The 15,202-nt window shown below is 58.1% G+C and overlaps 1 protein-coding gene across 8 annotated transcripts in view; it reads left to right on the forward strand.

Annotated features, from left to right (window-relative positions):
* The first annotated feature begins 204 nt into the window (after positions 1 to 204).
* Positions 205 to 15,202, forward strand: part of CBS (cystathionine beta-synthase) — a 38,030-nt gene continuing 23,032 nt past the window's right edge. The window contains exons 1-12 of one of the 8 annotated variants that reach the window (XM_063640551.1): positions 282 to 582; positions 3,078 to 3,192; positions 3,465 to 3,540; positions 4,607 to 4,823; positions 8,499 to 8,605; positions 10,738 to 10,872; positions 11,417 to 11,496; positions 11,591 to 11,725; positions 11,840 to 11,909; positions 13,119 to 13,210; positions 14,034 to 14,159; positions 14,718 to 14,802. In XM_063640551.1, the coding sequence (XP_063496621.1) occupies positions 4,615 to 4,823; positions 8,499 to 8,605; positions 10,738 to 10,872; positions 11,417 to 11,496; positions 11,591 to 11,725; positions 11,840 to 11,909; positions 13,119 to 13,210; positions 14,034 to 14,159; positions 14,718 to 14,802 (1,039 nt within the window). In that variant the 5' untranslated portion in view covers positions 282 to 582; positions 3,078 to 3,192; positions 3,465 to 3,540; positions 4,607 to 4,614. Of the gene's footprint in view, positions 583 to 860; positions 1,014 to 3,073; positions 3,193 to 3,464; positions 3,541 to 4,606; positions 4,824 to 8,498; positions 8,606 to 10,737; positions 10,873 to 11,416; positions 11,497 to 11,590; positions 11,726 to 11,839; positions 11,910 to 13,118; positions 13,211 to 14,033; positions 14,160 to 14,717; positions 14,803 to 15,202 lie in introns of those variants that run through there. The other 7 variants (XM_063640550.1, XM_063640546.1, XM_055279803.2 and 4 more) reach the window with 7 other exon arrangements.

The raw sequence follows: 15,202 nt of genomic DNA on the forward strand, positions 1-15,202 counted from the left end.
GACCTGAGCCGGGGACGCTGCGGAGTCGCAGCACGTTCCTCTGCCCAGAGCTGATGGGCACCGTCGTGTCTTTCGCTGCAGGTCCCGGGAGAGACTCGGGGGCCTGGGATCCCCCATTTAGCCACAGGGCGGGGGGATCAGGTTCACTCTGAAAGTCCAGAGCACGATGTTTGGGAAACGGCCCCGCCCGCGGCCTCCGGGACCGCGGGGCGCCCCTGCTACCACCCTGCGCGGCGTCGGCCCCGTCCCCGCGAGCGCCCGGAAGCCCCTGGCCGTGGGCCGCACCGGAGCCGCGCAAGGCGACTGTTCTGCTCCTCGGCTCGGGGTTCGGACCCGGCGCTGGGCGCGGTCACGCGGGGCGCTGCGCACGACGTCCGGCGGCCACAGAGCGCGGCCATCGAGTCCCGCCCCGGCGCAGCGCCCCCCTCCCGGGCCCGCGACACACGCCCTCGGGGTCGGTCCTCGAGGACACGCAGCGCCCCACCCACCCACCAGGACGCACGTTTTAAGCTCATCAGTGAAGGTTCCTTAAATTCCCGAAGGGCAATAAGTTAACCAAGTAAAACAGCACCGGAACACCAGGTAGAGGGCACCACCGGGGTCCGCGGGTGGGGGTGGGTGGAACCCGGGGTGGGCGAGGGCAGGCGAAGAAGAAGGCGGGGGAGGGGGCGGCGACTCGGGTCTGCGGTTGAATCAACAGGGCATGGGAATCGGGCGGGCGGACTGGGGTGGGGGCACACCGGGGTCCGGGGGAGGGCGGGGGTCGGGCAGGCCGGCGGGTCCCAGGCTGCGGCGGGGTAGGAAAGGGATGAGGGGGAGGGGCCCGGGCTGCGTGGGGTGGAGGAGGGGCTGGGCGGGGCGGTCGCCGGCCTCCGCCCCCGCCCCTCCGCCAATCACCGCCAGCCTGCTCCCCTCGCCGTGGGTCCCCGCGAGGCCGCCACCCCGGGGTCGCCGTCTCCGCCTCGCCGCAGTCGGGGCAGCCGCTTGCCCCTCTTTCCCATGTATCCGTCCAGGTGAGATCCGGCCCCACCGAGACTCGCTCCCCTCTCTGGACGGAGGATCTCAATTGGGTCCCGGTTTCCCTCTCCGCGCCTCCGCCCAGAGTTGCATCATCTGCACCGAAAGGCGGCGAGACAGGGTCTCCCAAGACCCCCGCCCCACCGGCGCCCACGCCTGCGGTCTTGACCGCCCAGAAGATGGGGGCTGGCCCGTGCCCCGGGCTCCCACCCAGCCCCCGCGCCGGCGGAGTGGACCCCACTGGCGGCGAGTCCCGGAGCGTGGAGCGGGGACGCGGGGTGGGAATCCGGGGGAGATGCACGTTTCTGTGCCCAGCATTGAGTTTTTGCTGCATTGTGGATGGGAAATGGCTGTTTACAAATCGCCCTTTTCGGCGGACCGTGTGGGGTGGCGGTAAACGCTGTTGCGCGGGCGGCACGCGAGGTGGGTGCCCGCTGGGGGAGGGACGCGGGGCTCTGCCCAGGTTGCATTCGGGGGATGGAGGCTTTCCTGGGACCTCACTTCCCTGAGCCCCAGGCGAGACGGCAGCTGAGCTGGAGGATGCAAGAGGGAGGCGGAGGGGGGTGGGAGAGCGGCGCGCGAAACTCTCGGCTTCCCGAGGATCTTCTGGGCTTACTTGTCCCCAGCTTTGTCCCCAAGTGTCGCTTCCGGAGGCGGGTGGCCGGCGGCTTCCGGCTCTCAGCAGGGTCTGGATCTCCCACCGAGAGACTTGGAGGAGGTTCCCGCTCTCCCTAGGCCCCTCCGGGAGCGCTGGCGCGCGCGTGCAGGGTGCCCCAGGAACGTCGTGACCCCAAGGGGGTCTTGTGGTTTAAGGAGCGAACGGAACCGGCCGGGCGATGCCAGCTGAACCCGCCTTCCCGGGACGCACGTGCATCCGGCCGTCCGGCGCTGTCGCCTTGGGGAGCCCGCGGGTTCGGGTCTGGGTCGCCTGGCGAGCTTTCTGCCGAGCGCCTCTGAGTTCTATAGAGCCCCGACGGCTTGCGATCTGCGTTCCCGGCAGTCCCTTACCTTGCGGGAGAGGGCTCCAGGGCGAGGCGAGGCGAGGCGCCAAAAGCAAGGCGTCGTCTGCGTCTGCCGGGGCCTCGGGTCCACGGCTTTCTGGAGGATTCGGCGGCGGAGCGTGCGCTCCCCAGGCCGGACAGGGCCTGTGCCAGACGGAGAGTCCCTTCCCGCAGGTGACTCCCGCGACCCGCAGGGGACTGCTCCTGCGGCAGGAGGAGGGTTGTGTTAACCCAGGAGTTTGAGACCAACCTGGGCAACGTATCAAGATCATGTCTCTTTAAAAAAAAAAAAAAAAAAGGAAAAATGGTGGCCAGGTGCGGTGGCTCACACTTGTAATCCTAGCACTTTGGGAGGCCGAGGCAGGTAGACCACTTGAGGACTGGGGTTCGAGACCAGCCTGGCCAACATGGCAAAACCCTGTCTCTACTAAAAATACAAAAATTAGCCGGGTGTGGTGGCAGGCGTCTGTAACCCCAGCTACTCAGGAGGCTGAGACAGGAGAACTGCTTGAACCCGGGAGGTGGAGGTTGCAGTGAGCCGAGATCGCACCACTGCTCTCCAGCCTGGGCAACAAGAGTGAGACTCTGTCTCGAAAATTTAAAAAAGAGCAGTTTGGCCGGGCGCGGTGGCTCATGCCTGTAATCCCAGCACTTTGGGAGGCCGAGCCGGGCGGATTACCTGAGGTCAGGAGTTCGAGACCAGCCTCAACATGGAGAAACCCCGTCTCTACTAAAAAAAAAATACAAAATTAGCCGGGCGTGGTGGTGCATGCCTGTAATCCTGGCTACTTGGGAGGCTGAGGCAGGAGAATTGCTTGAACCCGGGAGGCAGAGGTTGCCATGAGCCGCGATAGTGCCATTGCACTCCAGCCTGGGCAACAAGAGTGAAACTCCGTCTCAAAATAAATAAATAAATAAATAAGAGCAGTTTTAGATTTACAGAAAAATTGAGAAAATAGAGTTCCCCCAGTTTCCCCTGTTATTAAGATCTTAAACTGATGTCGTATATTTGTTACTTTATTTATTTTATTTTATTTTTATTTTTATTTTTTGAGACAGAGTCTCACTCTGTTGCCAGGCTGGAGTGCAGTGGCGCAATCTCGGCTCACTGACCTCTGCCTCCCGGGTTCAAGCGATTCTCCTGCCTCAGCTTCCCGAGTAGCTGGGACTACAGGTGCGTGCCACCATGCTTGGCTAATTTTTGTATTTTTAGTAGAAACGGGGTTTCACCATGTTGGCCAGGATGGTCTCGATCTCTTGACCTCATGGTCCGCCCGCCTTGGCCTCCCAAAGTGCTGGGATTACAGCGTGAGCCACCGCGCCTGGCCTATTTGTTACAATTAATAAGCCAATTCCACGATGACACAACCATTGTTGACATGAACCAAAGTCCGCGCTTGAGTCAGATTTGCAGAGTTTTCTCCTCACTCCCCTTTTCTATCCCAGGATCCCACGACAGATTCCGTTGTCACATCTCCTTCCAGAGTTTGAACGGTGCTGAACTGTCAGCACCATCTGTCCGGTGAGTGACAGCTGTGGACTTAGTCTTCCTGTTGAGTGTGGAGAATCAAAGGAGGGTGAAGGAGGGCTGAGTCCAGTCCTGGGGCCTCTGAAGAAGGCAAGGTGGGAGGTGGTCGTGGGTTCCTTGTCCCCCCAGAGGAAGGGCAGCAGATGGGACCTCGCCTGGCTTTTTTCTTTCTTCCCTTTTTTTTTTTTTGTCTCATCTATTTCAAGGTGCTTGTGTGTTTTTTTAATCCTGGGTAAAATACACGTAACACTTATCACTGTAACCATTTGTAACTGTGATGCAACCACCGTCACTATCTCCACTCAGAACATTCTCATCATCCCCAACACAACCTCTGTACCCATTAAACAATCACCCTCCCTTCCCCACTGACCTCAGCCCCTGGCAGCCTCTGTTCTACTTTCTACCTCTATGAATTTGCCAGACATAGAGGGGCGTTCAAGAGTCCCAGGGGCCTCATCGTGGAAGTGGAATCACACAGTATTTGTCCTTTTGTGTCTGGCTTATTTCACTTGGCCTAATGTCCTGAAGGTTCGTCCGTGTTGTAGCATGTGCCAGAATTCGTTTCTCTTACGGCTGAGTAATATTCTAGTGTGTGTATGAGCCTAAGTCCATCCGTCTGCGGATACATGCTGTTCTTCTGCCTCCACCTTTTGACTTGTCAATAGTGCAGCAATGAGCATGGGTGTGCAGGCATCTGTTTTGTTGTTGTTGTTGTTTTATTTTTAAAATAGAGACGGGGCTGGAGCCCAGGCTGGTCTTGACCTCCTGGATTCAAGTGGTCCTCCTGCCTCAGCCTCCCGAAGTGCTGGGATGAGAGGCATGAGCCACTGCACACGGCCCAAGCAACTGTCTGCTTCCGTTGTTTTTGGTATATGCCTATAGGAGAGAAATGGCCCAGCGGCTGCCCACAGGGCTGGTGCCTGTGTTTTTGTGTAGTTCTTCCAGGGCTTCTCTGAGGGAGCGGAGTTCTTCCAGGGCTTCTCTGAGGGTCAGCAGTGTTCGCTGGAACCCCACAGCATCTGAGCCTGAACCGATGCCTCTCTTCTTGCTTTGCCAGGTCCCAGCATGCCTTCTGAGACCCCCCAGGCGGAAGTGGGGCCCACAGGTTGCCCCCACCGCTCAGGGCCACACTCGGTGAAGGGGAGCCTGGAGAAGGGGCCCCCAGAGGGTAAGGAAGCCAAGGAGCCCCTGTGGATCCGGCCCGATGCTCCGAGCAGGTGCACCTGGCAGCTGGGCCGGCCTGCCTCCGAGTCGCCGCATCGCCACACTGCCCCGTAAGTCCTGCTTTTGATCACAACAGGGGTGATCCATAACCTGGAGGGCAGGAGTTTGTCACCCGGACACCACACAGCCAGGAGGACATGAGGTATAACCCCCTGTAGTCACTCTGGATTGAGGAGCTGGGGGTGGGGGCATGCCGTGTAGATGAGGCTCTGAGAGGCCAAGGCCTCCTTACACTGCAGCCCAGCACCTAGGCCAGTGCCTGGCAAGACAGTGGATGCTCAACAAGTAGTTCCGGAATAAATAAATAAATAAATGTGCCCAGGTCACATGCTTTGCCTGGTCTGTGGCTGCGCATGTGCATTCACTGGAGGTGAGTGACCAGGGTCCTGCCTGCACTCTCTTATTTATTTTATTTTATTCTTTGAGACACAAGCTAGAGTGCAGTGGTGCAATCATGGCTTACTGCAGCTTCAATCTCCCCCGATTAAGCTATCCTCCCACCTCAGCCTCCCAAGTAGCTGGGACTATGGGCACCCACCATCACACCCAGCTAATTTTGGTATTTTTAGGAGATGGGGTTTCACCCAGGCTGGTCTTGAACTCCTAGGTTCAAGTGATCCGCCCGCCTTGGCTTCCCACAAGTGTTGGGATTACAGGTGTGAGCCACCGCGCCCGGCCCAGCCTGCACTTTTCCGTTAACTCTAGGTCATGAAGACTTCCCATAGGCATTACGTATTTTTCCATAAGGGCTGTTCTTCTGGTGGCACAAACTGTTCAGTGAAGAAGCCTCTACGGGGTAGACAGGTGTTTGCAGTTATCTCATTTTACATAACTGCAATAGAAGATACTACACATTCATTTAGCCAACAAGTCTTTCCTTAGTGCCTTGTGCATTTCGTGCCCTGCTCAAGGTGCAAAAGCTCTGTCCGTGGAAAAGACAAATGAACAAAAATCCCTACCCCAGCTCGAAACTGAAATCAAGCTCACTAAGCCTTAGGATTATCTTTATTTCCTTAGTATAATCTCCTTGGAGGAGAACAAATAGATCGAAGAATGTGCTTCTTAGATGTTTGATTCCTTTTTTTTTTTTTTTTTTTTTTTTTTGAGACAGAGTCTTGCTGTCGCCCAGGCTGGAGTGCAGTGGCGCGATCTCAGCTCACTGCAACTTCTGCCTCCCGGGAAGCGATTCTCCTACCTCAGCCTCCCTAGTAGTTGGGATTACAGGCATGTGCCAGCATGCCCAGTGGATTTTTGTATTTTTAGTAGAGATGGGGCTTCACCATGTTGTCCAGGCTGGTCTTGAACTCCTGACGTCAGGTGATCCAATCGCCTTGGCCTCCCAAAGTGCTGGGATTATGATTCCTATTTTGTGTACACCACTACCAGCATTTATGGTTGCTGATTTACAGTTCAGAATGGGTGGGGGTGGCTGCGTGTACTCTCAGTGGAGCAATAGAAAGAAGTGACAGTGGACAAACCCAGAAGGTCTGAGTGTTTTTTTTTTTTTTGAGACGGAGTCTTGCTCTGTCGCCCAGGCTGGAGTGCAGTGGCGCAATCTCGGCTCACTGCAAGCTCCGCCTCCCGGGTTCACGCCATTCTCCTGCCTCAGCCTCTCCGAGTAGCTGGGACTACAGGCGCCCGCCACCACGCCCGGCTAATTTTTTGTATTTTTAATAGAGGCGGGGTTTCACCGTGGTCTCGATCTCCTGACCTCGTGATCCGCCCGCCTCGGCCTCCCAAAGTGCTGGGATTATAAGCGTGAGCCACCGCGCCCGGCCTCTGAGTGTTGAACATACTCAGTGCTGGGAGCTCAGGAGGCCAAGCAGATGGGTGGGCAGCCAGAAGGATGGGCTCTTGCTGCCAAGACAAACCCGAGAGAGCAGTGGGTGAGAGGCCCGGTGAGGTCGGGAGTGGCTGCTGGGGGGTGGAGTGGGCAGGGAAGACAGGCCTGATTCCTGAGGGCTCCGTGAGCTCCTAACTCTAGGGCATGAGATGGGGACGATGCCCTCCAGGCTGTAAATGGCACTGCACCTGCGCCTCACATACTGGCCTCATTCATCCTCCGAAGACAGCCCCATCCTGAGATGCAGAGCCGACGCTGCTTGTCTCCAGTCAGAGGGCCCCTGAGAATAGTGGCGTTGCAGGGAGGTGCTGCAGAGGTGGGTCAGGAGTTGGAGGTTCATTTTAGGACACTGTAGCGTGTCCTCCCAGGAGCCTCTTGGGCTGTGGAAGTGGGAGTCCTTGAGATAAGGGGCTCCAGGGCTATCCCTGCAAGTCAGATCCTTTATCTTGCTAAGTGCTCTGGGCCTGGCCCTGACCACCTTTCAAACTTCTCAGGTAACTTCACAGCCACCGAGGCCCAGTGCTGAGTCAGCACACCTGCTGCAGGGAGGCGGGCCTCTGCCTGCCTGGCTGGCCGGATGCCAGAACTGAGTTAGTGAACTAATCCCCGGCGCTGTCACCCGGGGGCTTGGCTTTCTACCTGGCCCTGGCTCTCTACACCTGCCAAGCCTGGTTCCCTTCCGCCGAGAACTGCTTCCGAGGGAGCCTCCCTGGCCCCTGTACAGTTGGGGCACCTGGCAGGACTGCCCTCTGCTCCCTGGGAAGGGCACGATTGGACTCCAGCTGCTCTTGTTGGCGCCTGTTTTGGCCTCAGGGCAGCTCTCCCTGCAAATGTGGCACTCCCTCCATGGCACAGGACCTCCGGGAGCTGGGTTCACCCCAGGTCTAAGGGTCGCCTCCTGGCGGGCAGGAACCAAGGACCCTGGCTGTTTAGCAGGCTCCTGTGCTGAAGAGGGGGCTCAGGGTTAGCCACGGGGTGTCATCGTAGCTGCAAGGGCCAGGGAGGGGTTGCAGGTCTGGAGACCGCTGCAAGCCATGCGTGTTCCCAGATGAGTATGTGGTGAGCTTGGTGCAGATAGATAGGGGGTGTCATCGGCCTCTCCCTGGGGGAGGATGGCAGGGGCAAGAGGGCCATTTAGGAAACCACCTGGACCAGGGTTTGAGGGTTTGCACAGCCAGATGCTGCAGGGCAGAGCATCACGAGCCTGGCCGACAGCGCCTCTGCCAGGGCTCTGTGTCTGCCACATGCCTGACATTTTCTGTGCAGGGCTAGACACCCCGCCTGTGCTTTGTGGCCATTGTCCCTGGTCTAAGGAGTCTCTGCCCTGAGGTCAGCACTTCACTTTTTTGCTTCCTATGGTCACATGCTGAGAGATGAAAGGAAATGTCATTCTCCAGTAAAGCATTTCTGAAAAGGTGGACCTAAACCTTTGTTTTGGAGTCAGTATTTGCTTATTTTAACTTTTTTATTTGGAAATAATTTACTACTCACAATAAGTAGCAAAAATAATAGATCCTTTGTACCCTTCTCCCAGCTTCCCACTAACAACATCTGCCACGACTGTAGGTTCATTTTCAAACCTGGGAAGCTGGCATTGGTGCAAATAAACCACAGGCATGATTTGCTTTTTATAGATTTGTATGTCTAAGTATGTGTGTGTATGTGTGTTTCAGGCGTGTGTGTGGGGTGTGTGTTAGGTGTATCTCTGTACAGATTTGTGTAACCACCACCCAGATAAAGCCAGTTCTTTTTTTTTTTTTTTTTTTTTTTTTCTCTCCAGTTCTTCGAGTGTTGATTTGTGTAAGACAACATCTGCCAGGACTGGTACTATTTTGTTTTGTTTTGTTTTTTTCCTGAATAATTGTGGACTCCTCTGTTTCAGGGTAAAAGCTCCAAAAATCTTGCCAGATATTCTGAAGAAAATCGGGGACACCCCTATGGTCAGAATCAACAAGATTGGGAAGAAGTTCGGCCTGAAGTGTGAGCTCCGTGAGTGCTCTGGCTTTGGAGAGGGGCTTCCTCCATCTACACTGGGCTCCGTGGGCCTGGGGGGTCCTGGGAGGTCCTGGGATGGGTCCCTTAGGCAAGGTCCTGGGATCAGAAAACACGCTGGTTAATGAGGGGCCAAGAACATATCAGCTTAAGTTTGGGAAAAACACACAACAGGGCATTGTGTCAGAGGGTGACCAAAGTGGCTCTCCAGCTGATGGACCAGGGAACGAACAGGTGACCTTTGAACTGAGGCCGGAGTGGAAGCAGCGAGGGTGTGAAGGGCCGGGTGAGGGTCAAAGGCAGAAGCAAGCAGGTGGGGCGGGTTAGCGTCACGTCTCCTAAGGAGCAGTGGACGGGTCCTAGCATGTGCCGTGAGCCATCCGCTGTCCAGGGAGCGGTTACCTCTGTCTTGCCAGCTTCCTGGGGACAGACAGTTCAGCTCATCATTTATGAGACGGAGAATGGGAATTTGGAGGGTCCGTGGCTGGCCTCGTCCTGGGTGCACAGGGGGTCACCTGAGGTGTGGTCTGAGCCCTCCGGGGAAGGGCATTTCTTTGCAGGACGCAGTTTCCAGGCTCAAGAGGGTGGAGGGAATTCCTAAGGGTCGCTCTTCACCAAGAGCGCAGGGCCCTGGTAGACCTCAGCATCGTCACGGAGAAAGCTGTGGGTGCAGAGGCCTTGGGGACAAGGCGGGGATGGAATTTCATATTTCAGATGACCAAGGCCAAGTGAGTTTGGGGGGCAGCAGGAAGGGTGCCGCGGAGAACCCCGTGACAGGGCCAGATGGAGGGGTGCAGTTCGAGTGGGAAGGAGAGGGAACCAGTAACATGGCTTGGGACTTTTTCATCCTGAGGTGCTATAATGTCACAGCCGGGGGACATGTGAGAGCTGGGACAGGCGCTGGGGGAAGGAAGTCAGGGGTCGGTGCGTTGGGAACCGATCGCCGATTCACAGGAGGAGCCTCGTGGGAGCCTGGCTCTCCTCTGCGCCCCTCTAGGGAAGGAAATCTTGGAGCTGCATCAGAGCAGCCCCCTTCACAGAGACCCCCAAGGCAGCAGGGCCGGCTCTGTGCTCAGAGTCAGACAATAGGGACCCTTAACCCGTACGCAGCAAGCGTGGCTGGCTCACTGTGCTCCGTATAGGACGACGTCTAAACTTGGCAGTTGCCCTTGAAGTAGGTTTTGGAATGCCCGTTTTACAGACAGACACACCGAGGGTCAGGTTGGTCACGTGGCTTGCCCAAGGCCACCAGCTCTGCTTTCTGCCTCGGAGCTGGCCCCCAGGTGCTAGTGAGAATGATCTAACTGAGGGCTTCACAGTATGGGACCCAGAGGGGTCCGGGAATGCAGGCCTGTGGAGGGCCAGACCCCGGGAGTTCTCCCCACCACACACAGCGCCTCGTCCTGGTTCTAGGGGCAACACCTGTCTGGTGGTGGCTTTCAGAAATTTTGAGGTGCTGCAGGCTGGTCCCAGGTCCCTCAAATCACATTTCTTGCAGCCCAGTCTCTCTCTGTTAAAAACTAAATAGTTTTAAGAGCTGGAGAGGCAGAGAGGACCTGCAATAAGGAAGGAAGTGCAAGTGAAGGCCTTGGCCTTGTGCGGGACTGCGCAGGGAGCCCTTCCCCGGGCAGGTGACGCCCCACGGGGGAAGGATGATGATGGGAGGCTGTAGGGAGAGAGTGCGAGTCCCCATCCAATGGGGAAGCCAGTGCCCTGGCTTCAGGACATCAAGCTGCTTTGGCAGGGGCCGCCGGGTATGGCTGGGCATAGGGGTGTAGGGGACCCAAATCCAGGCGCCTGCCCACCACAAGCCCAGCTCGTGGGTGGGGGGACGGGGTTTTCTGTGGCGCCCCCCAGTGAGGGCTGCTGATGCCTCTCTGGTTCCCATAGAGTTGCTCTGCGCCCTGCAGGACCGGTAGGATGGGCTGCAGGGGGAGAAGCTCTAACAGGCTAGTGCCCAGGTGCAGGTGTAGGGGAGGTGAGTGGAGAGGTGGCAATTTTTCAGAACCCACAGACCCCCAAGCCCGTCTCCCATCCTGGGATGTATCAGGTAATGGGGGGGGTGAGCAGGAATCAATGGGTGGGGGGTGGTCAGGGGGTCCCCTCTGTGATTCATTTCTGCCTCCCAGTGGCCAAGTGTGAGTTCTTCAACGCGGGCGGGAGCGTGAAGGACCGCATCAGCTTGCGGATGATTGAGGATGCTGAGCGCGACGGGACGCTGAAGCCCGGGGACACGATTATCGAGCCGACATCCGGGAACACCGGTGGGTGCCGGGCCCAGCGGGGGTGGCCGGGGCTGGCTGTCCCCTACCCATGCCGAGCCTGCCGGCACCCGGGGGGGGATGGCTGAGCTGCAGCTGCATGTGCTGGCCCGCCTGGCCGCCTGCTCCCTGACATCTTGCACCGCTGCCGGCCTGTGTCCCAACCTAGCTTCCATTGCCCAGCATTCGGGGCCAGTGCCGATGCTGTCGGGGCGATGGCACCTGGCAGTGCCTGGCACACAGGATGAGCACCCAGAGTCTGCTGTTCCTGTGCCCGTGTACCTGGCCGGGCCTGGAGGAACCAGATCTCCTGTCCTGCACCGCTGCCTCCTCCTCCTTGATGTACCTTTTATTTCTGCCTCTGGCAGTCTCTCTCCCCCTGCACTTGAAGGCAGAAGCAGCTATGCTGGGCAATTTTGGAATCCCACAGAACCCTCTTCCCTGGGCCCTAGGGGAACCGGCATCGGGGTGTGCCCCTGTGTCCCAGGCAGGGGCGGGGCAGGGCTTAGGGGTCACTGGGCCCCTCTCACCCTCTGTGTGCCCTCAGGGATCGGGCTGGCCCTGGCTGCGGCAGTGAGGGGCTATCGCTGCATCATCGTGATGCCGGAGAAGATGAGCTCCGAGAAGGTGGGTGGGTGTGGCCAGGGGCGGGGTCATAGGGCAGGGGATGAGGGTGCCTGGGCCAGGCGGAAGGTGCAGGCCAACGCTTTCCCTCCTGCAGGTGGACGTGCTGCGGGCACTGGGGGCTGAGATTGTGAGGACACCCACCAATGCCAGGTTCGACTCCCCAGAGTCACACGTGGGGGTGGCCTGGAGGCTGAAGAACGAAATCCCCAATTCTCACATCCTAGACCAGGTGAGGCGCCTGGGGCCTGGAGACAGGCATTCCCTAGGAGGGTCTCAGTCAGGGATGTGGGGGTGACTGAGGTGTCGGGGGCCAGCTCACGGGCTCTGCTCTCTTTCTATGCAGTACCGCAACGCCAGCAACCCCCTGGCTCACTATGACACGACCGCTGATGAGATCCTGCAGCAGTGTGATGGTGCGACCCTCTGTCCATCTTGATTGCATTTATTTATCCCTGGCTGCCTGGGAGTGTACAACTCTCTTGCCCTCTCATTGGTGAACTCCTATTCACCCTTCAGAACCCAGCTCAAATGTTCCCTCTGTGAAATGCTTTCTAGAGCATTTCTCTAGAACAGTTTCCTCCCTCCCTTGTGCCCTCTTGTCCTCCGCCTGTGGCTTACCGGTAACACCAAACACAGGGCACGGCTGTATTTGTTTACCCAGCAATCTCTGCAGGTCTGCAGGGGTTCCTCCCGCAGAGAATGCACGGAGCGAGTCTGTTCAGGGCCCAGGCTGGTGCTGGGCTCACAGCTTGGACTTCATTTGGGATCCTGCCCTGACTCGGCATCAAATTCATCTGCAGAACAGGGCTGGTGACATCTGCGATGAGCTCACTCTGTTACAAGCATGAGGCTGGCTCCTTGGGCCCTTTTCCAGGGACTCGGTGCCAAGGCCCGTGGGGGTTGGTACTGATGTTTTCCCAAGAGATCCCTTTAGAGACAAGTTGCCAGGACGTTGGCGCCCTGGCTTCCTATTGGGAATGTGGTGTTGGCATGGGCTGGAGTACACCCTCAGTCCGTGCGCAGGAGCCAGGCTGTAAGGTCCAGGCATTTGCTTGTTTGAGCTTTAAGTGTGAGAACTCTCTCATTTGGCAAAAACAGTCCTGTCTCCGCGTGGGTCCCCAAGCTGCTCCGCCTCTCCGAGTCTTTGCCTGCTGTGACTTGTCCGCCAGATGCCTGCGCTGGCGGCCAGCAGTGTGAGCGCCCAGCGAGTTTCTGCACTGAAGCCTAAAAGACTGATTCCATTTCCTGTGTAAATTCAGTTAACTCACTCACACCACGCAAACATCCAGCAGCCCATGGAGGTGGTTAATTCACAGCCTCCCTCTGCCCGCCCTCAGCGCCTGCACCCCCCGGACAGGGTCCTGTCTTTCTGCATCCAGCCAAACAGGGGTTTTAGGGGCCCAGTGTCATTGAGTAAAGACTGGGCTGGGGTGCCCCAGGCAGCCCTTTTCTGAGGCTTTCACAGACCAAGGGCAACAACAAGGGCTGCTCCAGCTGGAGAAGTTTTTCTTTTGAACTTTTTGGTCACCGGCCGTGGTTTGGGCTGAGTGTGTTTTCAATCATTATTACTATGAGTGGTGGGCTGGCCAGGCGAGGACCCAAGAATGTTATCCGTCCACCAGGGAAGCTGGACATGCTGGTGGCTTCAGTGGGCACGGGCGGCACCATCACGGGCATTGCCAGGAAGCTGAAGGAGAAGTGTCCTGGATGCAGGGTGAGTGGTGTGGCCGGGCCCGGGAGGGGCAGTGCGGAGTGGCCCCGGCTTCTGAGCTGAATCTTGTTCCTCATGATCTGCTCTGCACGCTGTCTTCCGCCGTATTTCCGCGCTGCCTGGGAGGTGTTTGGGAAGACGGTGCTTGACAGATAAGGGACCAGCAGCTCGTGACCCGAAGGAGCTGGGGCTGGGTGGTCACTCACCGGCCAGTGTCTTGGAGAGGCTTCCTGCACTGAGTGGGGGGTTGGAGTTCCATCTGGGGGCCTCTGAGGATCAACCAGGAGCTCTAAGTCCTCTGGTCCTGAGTCTGCCCCTCAACTGGGGTTTGCGGGAGTTGGGGGAGGGTTCCTGGACTTGGGGTTAAGAGCAGGTCTGAGGAGGGGTACCTAGAAAGGTCCCGCTGATAAGAGCGTTCTCTCCCTGTTGCTTGCCCTTGAAAAAGACGTCACTGCCCAGCAATGCCCTTTGTCCCCAAAGGCTCTGCTGCTCCGCTGCAGGGTGGTCCATCTGGGCTGTCCTGGGGGCCCTGCTCTGAGAAGCCCCCCAGGGAGGTCAGTTCCTCCCAGGCACCTGCCTTCACTTCTGAGCGCCCTGCACTGAACATTTAGTCCAGACGAGGTCATTATCGCTTTAATACTTGGAGCCTGGGTTCTTGGGTTTCCCATCCTGCCTCTGAGGCTGGGAACAGGCCACCACCACCCACGGGCAGATCGTTAACAGGCACTTGTTAATGGCGGTATTGGCCACTCCGATAATAGAATAGCGAGGCATGTCCAGGCGGGGCTTTTGCTGGGCTTGAGCCCTGAAGCCGCGCACTCTGCAGATCATTGGGGTGGATCCCGAAGGCTCCATCCTCGCGGAGCCAGAGGAGCTGAACCAGACAGAGCAGACAACCTACGAGGTGGAAGGGATTGGCTACGACTTCATCCCCACGGTGCTGGATAGGACGGTAGGTCGAGTCCAGAGCCCGGCCACAGTGCCGGTGCAGCCTGTAACTCACCCTCACACTGGGGAGCCTGGCTGACCCTGGGCCCCAACCGGCTTCTCCACTGAAGGGAACAGAAGGGCAAGCCCCACATGGTTGTGAGAAGCTGGTCTTGAAGGTCGAGACAAAATAGACTGGGGGACGATGTCGCACATGTGGCCTGACCTCACCAAGGGATGTAGCCCGGGTGGCACCGGCAGGGAGCAGGGAAAACGTGGGAAAATTAAGGCCCCAGAAAACTCTGCTAAGAGCCAAAAAGGTGACTTTGGCCTGAGGGAGAGCAGAGACCGAAGGGCCGGTGTAGGTCACACGGATGCTCAATGGGGCTGGCGGGCAGTTTTGCTGTCTGCAAAACGTGTTGGAACTGGAAAGTCTGCAGACTTGCCGATCCCAGGGGGAGAGGCTGGGGCATGACCTCTGGGGTCCTGCGCCTAGACACGGGGTCCACCACGAGGCTGTTCACCCCCTTGGTCACGTGGGAGCGGCTCCTACGCTGATGGGCTGTGGTGGGGTCCTGCTCAGGTGGTGGACAAGTGGTTCAAGAGCAACGACGAGGAGGCGTTCACCTTTGCCCGCATGCTGATCGCGCAAGAGGGGCTGCTATGTGGTGAGTGGGTGGCGGGCACGGGGGTACGGGGAAGGCAGAGATGGCTAGGGGGCACCGGGGATGGCTGGGTGCACACCCTCTGTCAGCCACCGACCTGCATGTGTAAGACAGCAGTTCTGTGGCGGCCACGAGCCTCAGGTGTTGTCTGCCTGCCTGGGTCCTCACCTGCCCAATGTGGTCACCTGCTCGGGTGAGGGCAGGAGGCCATGGGGTGGGGCTTCGAGCTGCCTTCCAGAATGTGTTTCTAGAACAAGGCTGAAGCTCTCATGGCACTTACTGTTTCTAATCAATTCCACCAGGGCCCCTGGGGCGGTGGCACTGCATTGACGGGGCCCATGGCCAGGACTGGGTGCTGCGAGCACCCTGGAGCAGCTGGGGAGGGGAACTGGAGCCTGAGGCT

This window comes from Symphalangus syndactylus, chromosome 5, assembly GCF_028878055.3.
Source record: "Symphalangus syndactylus isolate Jambi chromosome 5, NHGRI_mSymSyn1-v2.1_pri, whole genome shotgun sequence".
NCBI lineage: Eukaryota > Metazoa > Chordata > Mammalia > Primates > Hylobatidae > Symphalangus > Symphalangus syndactylus.